This window comes from Bubalus bubalis, chromosome 11 (genome assembly GCF_019923935.1).
Source record: "Bubalus bubalis isolate 160015118507 breed Murrah chromosome 11, NDDB_SH_1, whole genome shotgun sequence".
Taxonomy (NCBI): Eukaryota; Metazoa; Chordata; class Mammalia; order Artiodactyla; family Bovidae; genus Bubalus; species Bubalus bubalis.
Genome location: NC_059167.1, coordinates 74,967,183 through 74,980,230, shown reverse-complemented (window position 1 = coordinate 74,980,230; position 13,048 = coordinate 74,967,183). Strand labels below are relative to the sequence as shown.

Sequence of the window (13,048 nt, the reverse complement as noted above, 5' to 3'; positions counted from 1 at the left end):
AGCAGAAGGGAGGGAAATGTAGAGGATCTACATGTAGACAACTATCTGTGTATGTAGTAAGCACCCAGAAAGTGAAAAGGCAAAGGATAATAAAATTTCATTGGGATAAATTAAACTTTTTAAATTGTTCTGTACAAGATACGATCTTATACAGAGTTTGTAAAGAGGAGGGGAATATAATATGGAGAAGAAGTAAGAAGTTAAAAGACCCAGGATAAAGTAATCCAATTTTGAGGTTCTGGTTCTCTTTCAGACCATAAAGCATTTAATGGAGGCAGAGAAGGTGAAAGGATTCTCCCAACTGGTTGTGGCCGCCAAACTGAGGGAGGGCATTTCCCACCTCATCCAGTCGTGTGGCCTTGGGGGCATGAAGCACAACACAGTGGTGATGGGATGGCCAAATGGCTGGCGCCAGAGTGAAGATGCTCGAGCTTGGAAGACTTTTATTGGTACAAACCACTTCTTGTACTATCTTGAGGGCCCAAATAAAGGATATACTCTGACCCCATTCTCCAGCCTTGTACAGTAGAAATTCTGTCATTGCTGAAATGTAGCCTTCTAAGGACACCTAAATAACTGTTGGGCTTCCCTGGAGGCACAGTGGTAGAGAATCCACCTGCCAATGCAGGAGATGCAAGAGACTCAGGTTCGATCGTTGGGTTGGGAAGATCCCCTGGAGGAAAAAAGTGGCAACTTACTCCAGTATTCTTGCCTGGAAAATTCCATGAACAGAGGATCCTGGTGGGCTACTGTCTGTGAGATCAAAAAGAGTCAGACATGACTGAGTGACTAAGCAGACAGAGTGCAAATAACTGTTAGTAGTAATAACTGATTCTACTCACCTCCTCCAGCCTCACATAATGTTCATCAGTTGTTTATCTTGCCAAGTCTTATGTTAGGAATTATCTCTGAAATTGTCATATTTCCAGGTGTGATCTCCCACATTGGCATTCTAACGGGAGTTGCAGGAAGTGTTCTTCAGCATCAAAATCTCCCAAATTCACATGTAGAAATACAGTAATCAGAATACACCTAGTGATGTAAATCATAGGTCTCAGTCTAATTCTGTTAGCTATTCAGATTTTTATTAATAAATTTTGTTACTTGATTTGGTATAACCTACTATGTAAACAAAGGACTGTAAAAGGGCATTACCCTTTCTTTGCGGACATGGTAGGAAGCAAGGCAAGCCTGAGGATCCATCTCTGCTTATCCCAAGTCTCTATTTTTTCTCTAGGCACAGTTCGAGTGACAACTGCTGCCCATCTGGCCCTGCTGGTGGCCAAAAACATCTCCTTCTTTCCCAGCAATGTGGAGCAGTTTTCTGAGGGCAACATTGATGTGTGGTGGATTGTACATGATGGGGGGATGCTCATGCTATTACCATTCCTACTGAAACAGCATAAGGTATTTTGACACCTTTTTAAAAAAAAAAGTCTCTCTCCCTCAACTTCTGTCCTGGTTGGTTCACTAGACAGTTTTTTTCTTTAATTCTATAATGTTGGGGCTTAGAAATTTTGGAGATTATTCTTGGCCTTCCATGATCCCAGATTCAACCTTATGGAAAATAGTTTTCTTTGTAGTTGATATCTAACCATCTCCAAGGGAAATTCAGCAAGTTTATTAAGCTACATATGAGCCCTTGTGAAAAAAACATTAACAAGTGAACATGTCCTGTGAAAAAAAAAAAGAGCAAAGTGCTGGAAACCTAAGGGGTATGTGTGTCTTGCTCATCCTTTGGTAAGACTGAGATTTAAAATAGTAAATATAGCCAGTGTCTGTCGACTTGGCCCACCTCTCCCTTGAGGTGTTTTTTTCTGTTCTTTCTGTTCCTTCCTCAATGAACTTTTTTTTGCCACAGAGAAAAAATAAATAGTATAGTCTGCAGGGTGTCATTAGTATGCTGTCTGACTAAAGCACCCTATTAATGTATCACATGCTGTCTTTTCCATTTTGCCAGTTTTTTTCTTGTTATTAAATAAGAACTCTCTTAAACTGTATTTCATGTGTTCAAACTTTTGCCCAGGTACAATAATATAGCAAGTAAGAAGCTAGGAACAAATACCTTGATACTCTTCAAGGTTGTTCTAGGCAAAAATGCCATTTGAGTAACTCTTTTTCTGCTTCCTTGCATTTAATTTCCCATGTATATATGGTACTTTCTCAGGTGTGGCGAAAATGCAGCATACGGATCTTCACAGTAGCCCAGCTAGAAGACAACAGTATTCAGATGAAGAAGGACCTGGCCACCTTCTTGTATCACCTTCGCATTGAGGCAGAGGTGGAAGTGGTAGAGATGGTGAGAAAGCTGAGTTTGAGATCAGAGAAGCTACCCTTCCCCCATGTCCCACCCTGTCATTCTAGAATCTCTTCTAGTCCGGGAATTTCTTCAGCTGCAAATGTGGATTAATCCCTTAGTTCCAACAAGACTCTAGTATATTGATCTAGATAAGTATAGCGCATATGTGGTGTGTATTTGGTGGTGGTTTTTAGTTTTGCTTTCTTGTTTATTATAGTCCTTCTATTTCTGCCAGATTCTTGTCTTAATACAGTTTCATTAAGTTTCTATTCATATATTAAAGCTAAAATCACACATAGGTTTTGTTTTTTTTTTAATAACCTGGCAGTATTAAAATAACAGGATTTTGTGTTTTGTGTTTCAAGGAAACACATATGTAATGGTTAGCTTGTGGGAAAGACTCAGAACTCTGGATATGATCTACAGGCCACAGCATTGTTTTATGTAGCTCAATGACTGAACAAAAACCGAAACCTAGGTTGATACTGTGATAGTTGCTCTTGTTTAATTTAGTGAGTGGAAGTGAAAGTATGTGTTTCTTGTTCCTTTGTGCTTATTGCTCATTCCTTGAAGCTTACTGTGCTTATCTGTGTGGTCTGTATGGCAGCACGACAGTGACATATCTGCGTACACTTACGAGCGCACCCTGATGATGGAGCAGAGGTCACAGATGCTGCGGCACATGCGCCTGTCCAAGACGGAGCGAGACCGAGAGGTGAGGCTGCCGCGTCAGCCTCATCCTGGCCTGGCAGGTCTTTCACTGAAAGGGGTGATGGTATTCTTCTCACAGCATGACAGATTCTTCCTTACTTGCTTTATTAGTTACACTACAGTAGCCACATTTTAAAATAATGAAAGATGATGCATGAGAGAAAATGGGTATAGTATCATAGTTGTGTTGGGCCTCCCCCAGGCACAGCTGGTGAAAGATCGGAACTCAATGCTACGACTGACCAGCATTGGCTCTGACGAGGATGACGAGACAGAGACTTATCAGGAGAAGGTGCACATGACGTGGACGAAAGACAAGTACATGGCATCTCGGGGACAAAAGGCCAAGTCAATGGAAGGGTTCCAGGACCTGCTTAACATGCGTCCGTAAGTTTCCAACTCAAACCTAACGTAGTATCCCCGTTAGTGCCACAGATGCGACTTTGCCTGGGTACACAGGATGGAATCTAGTCTTCATTTCACCCAGATCCAGCCATCTTTCTGTTGTTTGCCTATGCATACCAGCCACCAATTAATATTGTACACAAACCATCTTTCTTCTGCCCATACTGTGTTCCTGGTATAAAACAAGCAAACACAGAATGAGAAAACCCATGATATCAATATTTTAAGGCAGTCATTTGTTCATTATATTACTCATACTCTCAGCAAAAAACCTCTAATATCTCAAGTTTTTGAGAGTTGACGACATGCCTTAGTCTTCTCTTTGCCATAACCCACTTCTGTTTCTAACCCCTCGCCCTCCCCTTCCAGGGACCAGTCCAATGTGAGGCGGATGCATACAGCAGTGAAGCTCAATGAGGTTATAGTTAACAAGTCCCATGAAGCAAAGCTGGTTTTGTTGAATATGCCAGGGCCACCCCGAAACCCTGAGGGTGACGAAAACTGTATCCTTTCTGAGAGAATTGCTGGTAGGGAAAATCTAAAATGTGTTTTAGATGAGACACTGAGTAACTATAAAGGTCACTGTCTATGACTTCCCCTCTTGAGAAGGGAAGACTGTTAAAAGTCTCAGGCGAGGATCCTTACTAAGTAGTGATACTATGCTTCTTTGGGGGAGTTGGATGTAATATTCTCTCAAAACCCTAACCAGATATTTTAGGTGGTATATCTGCACAATGACTTTTAGTGTTCAGTATATAGAACCATTTCTGATCATCCTAGAGATGGAACACCATATCCTTTCCCCTTTCCAGGCTCTTCCCACTTCACAAAGTCTCTCTTGGAGGTAGTTAAAGGGGAACTTCCTCTAACTGAGGGGAAAAGACAAGGGTTTGTCCTCATACTCTAATTCCAGGACTGTTTTTATGGGCCCCTTCAGCACTGAAATAGCAAAGACTGGTCCATTTCTACAAGCACCATTAAGGAAAAGAGGTTAAAAGAAAACAAAGAGTAAATCATCTGTATTTCAGTGAAACAGAAAAAAGAAGTGGCAGGGAAAAAATGTAACTCTAGGAGCTGCACTTGGAAATTACTTGGATTCTTTCTTGGAATCTTACAATCTACCCTGTTGTGGCTTTTTCTACTTTTTGGCTTATTTACTGTGTACCGGTAACACATTACTTGTGGGTTTCCCCCATTTTAAAATAACAGAAAAATCTAACCAGTGGGAAAGTTTTGCATTAATATTATTTATGCCAAGAGACTAGATCCCCAGATTACTTCACAGAACTGAATTGAATCCAGAGTTCAGACTTATCCAGTTCTGACTATATAATAATTAAGCCTGTTGATTTTTCAGCTTTGTAGTGAGATAAACTCAGATTATCATGATGCCAGGTTAAGAATGCTCTTTTCCTACTTAGTTGTCTCCTTGACAATTTCTGAAGACATGGAGTTCCTAGAAGTACTCACTGAAGGACTAGAGCGAGTCCTTCTTGTCCGAGGTGGTGGCAGTGAAGTGATCACCATTTATTCATAATCTACTCCTGAATGGCTCTGCTTGGCCTCACCTTCTGAAAAGGATTCTATCCTCCATGGAAGTGCCAGCTCTTCATTACCACTCCCATCAACAAGAGACCTGTATTCTGTATACATCACACTGAACTCTTAATGAGCTGAGCCTCAAGTCCTTGTGCAAGAAAGTACACACCGATCTGTTCTTCGCTACCATATGACCTGCTGTCCTTAAAGAAGTAGATCTTCCCTCAACATCAGAACAGTGCTCGAGGCCTGCAAGCCATGCCTGTTCCAGATGAAGGCAATTTAGGATGAACAAACTAAACCAATAAAATAAATTGGTAAAAGAGATGCTAGAAAGTCAACTGAAGTCAAAAGGCAAATACACAAGTACACATCTAACATTAAAGATGAGTCTTAGAAGTCATGATTCAATGATGACACCATAGGGGTAACAGCCAGAGAAGGACAGCCTCATCATACTAAGGAATTCATGGCCAAGTACATGGGGATCTTACATCTTTGTGTAGGTGTCTGTGGCAGGCCAAGATGAAAATTTTCGTCAGTGCATCCACTGCTCTCTGGGACTCTTAATTTTATATTAGGGTACTAATATGTAAAAACTGAAACATGAAACTGCAGCCTCTACTTCCTCCGAAACAAGATTCCCCCGAAATATGTTTAGGTACACATACTATATTATATATTTCGGCTGTTTTTCAAAACCCATTCTGTGGTTAGGATTGTAATACAGGCACTGTTACCATGGAAATTGTTCTTTAGAAGGCTGGGTAAAAATTCTTTCAGGTTCTTTTCAAATGGACAAACTAAGGGAACTCCAAAAGGTATCTATCAAGATCTGGATAAATACAGTCTGTAGTTACCTATGTGATACGGGCAAAATACATAAGCTATTATCCAGGATATAGAGATGATAATGCATATTAACCAACAGATCCTTTCCTTCTCCCTTTTATGTCCTCTGGATTATGTCCTCTGGATTATAGGCACAGATCAAAAATCATAATAACAAACGCTAGGAAGACTGGCAAAAATCCTTCCCTAAACCTTTGGACTGTCCTTCAAAGGGGGAATCCAGCAGTGGAATTTGAAGTGTAGAGCCATACTCCTTCCATAGTGCCAAAGTTACTGAGCTGCTGCTATTCTTCTTACCTGCTTCACTCAAGTGGTGTAACTGGCAATGGCCTGATTCAAGAAACTTCTTTAAGAAACCTGTGGACTTACTCCTAAAGCCATAGTGAAGACTTGAGGCATGCGCCTCAGTGCTCAAAGTATGAGCTTTTTTTTTTTTTTTTTTTTCAATTCCTTATTCTGACTGCAGAAACTTGGATCTGAACTAAAAAATTATCCAAGTTAAGTCTTTTGCTATTTGTTTTCAGAAAACTCAAAATGTGTCAAGAAAATACTTGTGCAAACTTCACTAATTTGCTAACTTAATGATCACAAAACATCTGACTTTCAAGCATAAGGAAGCTACCCTGTGTGGCTGAGTGGTAATTTTATGTGAAGTCTTCATTTATTTTACAGGATAGATAGGGTATTTCAAGAAACTATCTTGCCTGTATTCATGGCTGCTTTTGAAATTCATTTTATGAATGATAAATAGTGCCAGTCTTTGATTACCAGTAGGATATGGAGCAAGCTGCTTTGCTCCATAGTCTGCAGACTATTCTTACCCTTATGGACAGAGGAGAAAAACCCTTCAATATGACTTAAGAAATTTGAGTCATTTTAATTTATTCCCTTTCCTCTTCTTTAAATCTCCAAGCTTAGTCAGGTAGCATATTGTAAGTTTTTTTTTTTTTTTTTTCCTGCTGCTTCCTGCAGAGGGTAGAAGCATTGTTTACAACTTCCATTGCAACACTCCATTGCTAAGTTGAGTCCAGCAGTAGCAGAACAAGTCCCCGAGGACCCAAGCTCTTAATGACCCATGCTCTAAAGTCAGCTTGCCCAGGAATTCCTTTATATTTACACACACCCTCTGGCCAAAGTGATACATGTATATGTATTTTTTTCCGTATAGAAAAAACGTGGGCAGAAAATAAGGTTAGTTTTTAGAAGAGCCTTTTGTGGCTGGAGCTCTGTAAGAATCCTTTAAAGGGATAATGGAATTAGTGGCTGCTAATATAGCCCCTAGTGCGCCCCTAAAACAATCACTGTTACATGGGGAAGCGGTTCTTGGGCCAGATTTAAACTCATCTCTGTCTAGAGCATTTCATGTCTACATGTCACTTATGTTGTCTGCAAAGCGTCTTGTCTCTTAATCACTGCAAATAAAGCAATACTGAAAACTTGACAAGAGAATGCATCTTAGGGGAGGGGGCTATGTGTTTTAAGCAGGAAGAAAAAGGAAAGACATCTTCCTGCTTTTTGAATGAGATCCAGCTTTTAAGTCTTAGCTGTGACTTTACCAGGGCAGGTTATGACAATATTCATTTTCTAATTGCTGGCCCTCTGTGTTGCATAGCTATCTTAAAACTGAAGTTTGAATCGCAGCGTCTGTTTGACAGGTTCCCAGTTCCTCTCGGGGGGGGAAGATCACCACTTTATATCTTCCGTTGCCTCCGATTCCTGTTGCCCCAGCAATCCTGCCAATCCTTACTCCCCCAAACGTGTTAAAAATCCATTTTTGTGGATATTAAAGTAGTTATTACACTGTAAGCATTTTATGCGCTTTTTTGGTCTGGTTTATTTTTCTTTTCATCATGTATGATCTGAATTCACATCTTCCACAAGTATCTCCAACAGAATTTTTATGTCCCAGCTTGTGTTAAATAGAAGTGAAATATTAAGAATAGATTTAAGAAAAACTTGTGCAACTTTTTTTTTAGTATTGTTCTCAACCATTTAATTTATTAAAAGGAGATGCTGCTGTGGTTCTTGATTTAACAACAACCATTCTTTTGTTTACATAGTCATGGTTTTATTTGTTGTTTTGCTCTATATTGGAAACATAAATAAAGTTTTCTACCTTATTTTCAGTCAAGAGTTGTGGTATAGTTTTTGTGTGTTTGTAGTGATACATACATTGTCTTTCACCATGGAGAAAAGAGCTTTTGGTTCTTTTCAGCAGGAGATAATGTTAAGGGTCAATAAGCTGAGAAGGAGCCACTGGGCATAAAGAATCCAGATATATAGGTACCAGGTGCTTCTTTCTTAAGTTCACAAAAGCAGTCCTCCTCCACTGAACTCCATCCTCTGAGAAACGAAAAAGTAAATAGGTTAATGGTGAATGAGTGTTGAAATAACTTCCTAAATTGAGTACTTACTACTTTAATCACAAGCTCTATTTTACTTTATCTTTTAAGAATAACAACTCTCAAATTCCTAATGGATCTTATTTAAGAAATGAGCTCTAATACCAACGGTGATCCCCCACCATCAAATGGGTCAGCTATTTACTGTACATTAGAGCTGCTCCAAATTTAACTTTCCTTTTGCCTTACCTCAGGGGGTTCAATGAAGGCTAACCAATCTGATGCATGTGTAGGCAACAGTCCCATTGACTGGCACTTATAAACAGCCAATGCCAAACCCATAAGGTTCCCAATGAGATACACCAAACCCTGAAGAAACTTCTGGCTTGAACTTTCTAGCATCTTGAAAGCTGTTGGGGTAACAGAAAGTGTCAGAAACCAAAACAACTTTTTCTTCAGTATGAATCAGGCCATATATTAATATAAATAATACAAACAGCCCCATACTAAGATAGCAACAGAACCATTCAAGGTGAACAAAAGCCCACAAGCACCATTTTCCCCTCATGCCACCACCACTGCCATCACCACCCTGCACTGCAACTAGCCAAGAGCAAGCTGTGCCAAAGATTTACAGTGGGTTTTGCCAAAGAGTTTGCCTGTGATTCTTAAAGCTTAGTTAGGGTGGATGATTATTTCAAGAATACTTACTGGCAAAAAAAAATACTTACTGGCTGAAATGGCCATAAGTGCCTGAATGGGTCGCCAAGCCATCATACACACCATCATAGTAGGGAAGATGGAGATAGTATTGCCTGCCATGTACATGATGAAGAGGTTCATAGGAATCTGTTTCAGGGGACCCAAGGCAATGTCCCAGCAGCGCTAAAACAAACACAGTTTTAACCACTGATTACTATCCTTAGTTCCACATTTATCATATCACTGATGTTAAAGTCAAATGAACACAATTCCCAGTTCTGTGCTTCTCAGCTAACTCCTCAATTCCACCACCTCTGCCATTCTCTCACTTTGCCACAGGAACCTTGCTCGTCTACTAAAATAAGGCTTCTTCACTATTTTATGTTTTTCCCTATGGGTTTTCCAGATACCATTTTCCCCCCATGACTTTAGGTAAAGAAGAGACTTCCCTACTTTCGTTCTTATACTTCTGCACCTATCATTGTCCCATCTACAACTGAAGAACTAGATAAAATCCACATAATGGTAGATCAGCACACCACATTTACTAATAGAACAGACAAATCAAGATACGTAAGATGTGAATGACATTATTAACCCAACTGACATACAACACTGCACCTAACATACAGAATTTACATTCTTTTCAAACACAGATGGGACATCTACAAAAACTGACAACTGAGCCATGGAGAACATGTCAATAACTCTAAAATCATACAAAGCATATTATTTGGTTATAATGTAATTGAGCTAGAAATCAGTAACAAAAAGATAACTAGAAATTTTTTCCTATGTCTTAGAGTCAACAAATGTGCTCTAAATGATCCACTAATCAAAGTAGAAATGTCAGTGGAAAAAGAAATATTAACTGATAAAAATACCATATATCAAAACTGTAAGACCCAGAGCTTTGAGAAACTTACACCTTTAAATATGTATTAGAAGACCAAAAGTAGTATCTAAGCATCTATTTCAAGAAATCAGAACAATAATAAATTAGAGGCCCCAGGAAATGGAAAGGAAGGAAATCAAAATGAGAGCAGAAACCAATGAAATTTGCTCTACATCAAGAAAGCCAAAGGGGTTTTTTGAAAAGCAGTATTAAGGCTGAGAGGAAAAAAAGTGTCAGGCACTGTTGCAGGCACTTGGGAGACAAACATCTTGCTCTCATAGAGCTTACAACAATGAAAAAAAAAAAAGAAAATATATGAATGATATGGAGAAATATAAGAAAACAGGGAGTGGCATGAGGGTAGACTTCACTACAAAAGTAACATCTGAGAAACATAAAGGAGATGAGACAGCAAATCATAAAGGAATCCGGGGGAAAAGGGAAGAACAAGTACAAAAAGCCTGAAATAGGTTGCCTGGCATATTTAAGAAGCAGCAAGGAGGTCATTCTGGGGACAGGAGTGAACAAAAGGGAACGTGGTAGGAGATGGAGTGACTTCGACCAGGATGATCGATTAAAGCAATAAGAAATAAGTTTTCAATCTATTTGAACCAACAGACTACTCTGACAGATTGGATGAGTGGTATAAGGGTACCAGAGTAGAAAAAGGACTTCAACTGGAATGCACTGCCCCAATAGATAATTTTCAACCTACTTTATTATACCTTATGTTCAACCGTCTTTTATTTTTCCAATTAGCACTTTTGGAGCTGATACGGTCAACTAATGTAACACTTAAGCAGTTTAGCTACCAAATATTCGGGATAAGGGCCATCTTCAGTAAGATATCCATGTGCTGCCTGGAAGAAGAGGTAGGTGTGTAGCTCAGAACTGGCCCACGGACTATGGTTACATCTATACCTCTGTACCTTCTCCACTAGGATCCGGTCTGTCTCTTGAACGCTGGTATCAGGCACTTGCTTGTCCAAGTAACCAACTGGGTACAGCGAGTCTCCCTGGCCACCGCCCCGGTCACTTCGACCCCTACAGACCAAACCAAAAAAAACTAAGGCTGTAGCCTCCCACACTTCATATCCCACATTTCCTGTTCTCATCATAGGAATAAAGATCCTCAGATGCATCTACCTATATTAGACCAAGTCCTCCCGTGGTTTCGTCAGATCCTGGCCTACGGGGAAGGATGAAATAAGCATCCTTTGGACACAGAAATCTCCACGGCAGAGAAGCCATCAGCTCCCCAGGAGTCGTCTTTTTAGCGAGTTGTACGTGAGGGCTCAGGTCCTATTCCTCTGGGGTAGTTCTACAGTGAAAGCTCTGATATCGAGCTTTGCCCAGCACTTCACCTGCTGCCTCCTCCAGGTCCGCTCAGCTCAATCGCCCACTTGAAGCGCCGGCCTCGGTTAGCCACCAGGCTCCCTTGCGCAGTCATGGCGACAGCCGCCTACCAATGCGGCAAAGCTCTGGACCAAAGCGTAGCCGGATCCCAAGCCCAAAGACCTCGGCGACTTCTTGGGTTCACTCTGTAAGTCCATTTCCGGCGCGCAACTATATACGTCACTTCCGCCCCGGAAATTGTACCGTGGCCAATTGGTGCGTGAGCTTGGTGCTAAAGGGACTGTTGAGCTCTCTTCTCGCTGAAGAGACCTTTTGGGTGTTCCTTGACCTCTGAGGTGCGGTTTATGGGACAGAGGAAAGTCTATACTGACTCTGCGTTAGAGGTTGAAGCCAAGAAAGTGAAGTGAAAGTCGCTCAGTCGTGTCCGACCCTTTGCGACCCATTGAATTCTCCAGGCCAGAATACTGGACTGGGTAGCCTTTACTTTCTCCAGGGAATCTTCCCAACCCAGGGATGGAACTCAGGTTTCCCGCATTGTAGGCGGATTCTTTACCAGCTGAGCAACCAGGGAAGCCCAAGAATAGTGGAGTGGGTAGCCTAGCCGTTCTCCAGCAGATCTTCCCAACCCAGGAATCGAACCGGGGTCTCTTGCATTGCAGGCAGATACTTTACTAGCTGAGCTACCAGGGAAGCATTGAAGGCAAGGGCTTCTGCAACTTTTACGCCTTCTTGGGAACACAAGTTCAAATCTCTGTTTGTATCCATATAAACTCTGTTTATATGCGTGGTGAAACCACGCATTGTGTGACTTTGAGTGAGTTATTTAGTGGCTTCTGAGTGTTGAATGTCCACCGTATTCCAGGAGCCATCCCTGCCCTGCACAAAACCTGGGAGGCCTGTGGGCGTTTTAAGACTCTTGGGCTCGATATTCAGTTTCCCTTTGAGTCCTGGCTTCCCTACTTAACTGTGTGACTTTGGGGCAAGTCTGATTCTTTGTTTTCAAACCTTTTCATGCGTACCTGCTTTCAAGGCTTGTTATGAGTTTAAACGGAGTGCTTGCCACAAATGCATTCCATGTTTTTTATTTTATTTTAAATTTTATTTTTGCCTGTGCTGGGTCATTGTTGCTGCATGTGGGCTTTCTGTATGAGGAACAGGGATGGTGCTCTGGCTTCTCACGGCAGTGGCTTCTCTTGTGCAGGAGGAACTCTAGGGCCCACCGTCTTCAGTAGCTGATGGGAATGGGCTCAGTAGTTGTGCAGGGGCCTAGTTGCTCCTTGGCATGTGAGATCTTCCCTAATAAGGGATGGAATCTGTGCCCCCCCCCGAACCCCAACTAGCAGTCTGACTCCTAACCACTGGACCAGCAGGGAAGTACTGTGTTTTTTTAACATCACTAATCTCCAACATCCTTCCTAGTGATTGGGTTTTATATTTATTTATATGCCTATATCATAATTACGGAGAAAGCAATGGCACCCCACTCCAGTACTCTTGCCTGGAAAATCCCATGAACGGAGGACACTGGTAGGCTGCAGTCCATGGGGTCGCACAGAGTCGGACACGACTGAAGCGACTTAGCAGCAGCAGCAGCATATCATAATTAAACCTATTACCGGGTATTTAAGTTGTTTACTGTTTTTTTTCCCCTTTTATAACCAATATTGCTGCCATTGTCCTTCAAGTCATATACTCCTTCCCTTTTAAAGTACTCCTCTGCTTGGTAGAGTGCTCATGTTCATGCTTAGTGGCTAAGTCTTATTCAACTCTTTGCGACCTCATGGACTGTAGCCCGCCAGGCTCCTCTGTCCATGGGATTTTTCCAGTCAAGAATACTGGAGTGGGTTGCCATTTCCTCCTCCAGGGGATTTTCTTGATCCAGGAATCAAACCTGCATCTGCTGCCCTGGAAGGTGGATTATTTACCACTGAACCACTTGGGAAGCCC

The 13,048-nt window shown here is 41.3% G+C and overlaps 2 protein-coding genes across 7 annotated transcripts in view; one reads left to right on the top strand and one right to left on the bottom strand.

Moving 5' to 3' along the window:
• Window positions 1-7,937, top strand: part of SLC12A6 (solute carrier family 12 member 6) — an 87,990-nt gene extending 80,053 nt beyond the window's left edge. For all 4 annotated transcript variants that reach the window (XM_006056015.4, XM_006056014.4, XM_006056016.4 and 1 more), the window contains 7 exons: window positions 254-449; window positions 1,238-1,407; window positions 2,168-2,299; window positions 2,907-3,014; window positions 3,213-3,397; window positions 3,785-3,918; window positions 4,861-7,937. In XM_006056015.4, coding sequence (XP_006056077.1) covers window positions 254-449; window positions 1,238-1,407; window positions 2,168-2,299; window positions 2,907-3,014; window positions 3,213-3,397; window positions 3,785-3,918; window positions 4,861-4,952 — 1,017 coding nt within the window. In that variant the 3' untranslated portion in view covers window positions 4,953-7,937. The remainder of the gene's footprint in view (window positions 1-253; window positions 450-1,237; window positions 1,408-2,167; window positions 2,300-2,906; window positions 3,015-3,212; window positions 3,398-3,784; window positions 3,919-4,860) is intronic.
• Window positions 7,853-11,312, bottom strand: EMC4 (ER membrane protein complex subunit 4). 3 transcript variants are annotated; one of them, XM_006056017.3, is made up of 5 exons: window positions 11,110-11,309; window positions 10,675-10,789; window positions 8,880-9,033; window positions 8,398-8,558; window positions 7,853-8,149 (listed from the first exon to the last, which is right to left on the bottom strand). In XM_006056017.3, exons 1-5 carry the CDS (start codon window positions 11,193-11,195, stop codon window positions 8,114-8,116), a joined length of 552 nt encoding a protein of 183 aa, XP_006056079.1. In that variant the 5' UTR covers window positions 11,196-11,309; the 3' UTR covers window positions 7,853-8,113. The 3 variants fall into 3 exon arrangements, with proteins under 3 accessions (XP_006056079.1, XP_025151765.1, XP_025151764.1); XM_025295980.2 differs by lacking the exon at window positions 8,398-8,558 and having other exon boundaries at window positions 11,110-11,312; XM_025295979.2 differs by lacking the exon at window positions 10,675-10,789 and having other exon boundaries at window positions 11,110-11,242.
• Window positions 11,313-13,048: the final 1,736 nt, after the last annotated feature.

What these genes read in the sequence shown, in the direction of transcription:
- EMC4 (XM_006056017.3), bottom strand. Translation starts at nt 11,195, where the DNA reads ATGACTGCGCAAGGGAGCCTGGTGGCTAACCGAGGCCGGCGCTTCAAG. An exon ending in ACCGGATCCTAGTGGAGAAG is followed by an intron (nt 9,034 to 10,674) that starts GTACAGAGGTAT and finishes TGTTTGTTTTAG; the next exon opens with CGCTGCTGGGACATTGCCTT. An exon ending in CCTTCATTGAACCCCCTGAG is followed by an intron (nt 8,150 to 8,397) that starts GTAAGGCAAAAG and finishes TTCGTTTCTCAG; the next exon opens with AGGATGGAGTTCAGTGGAGG.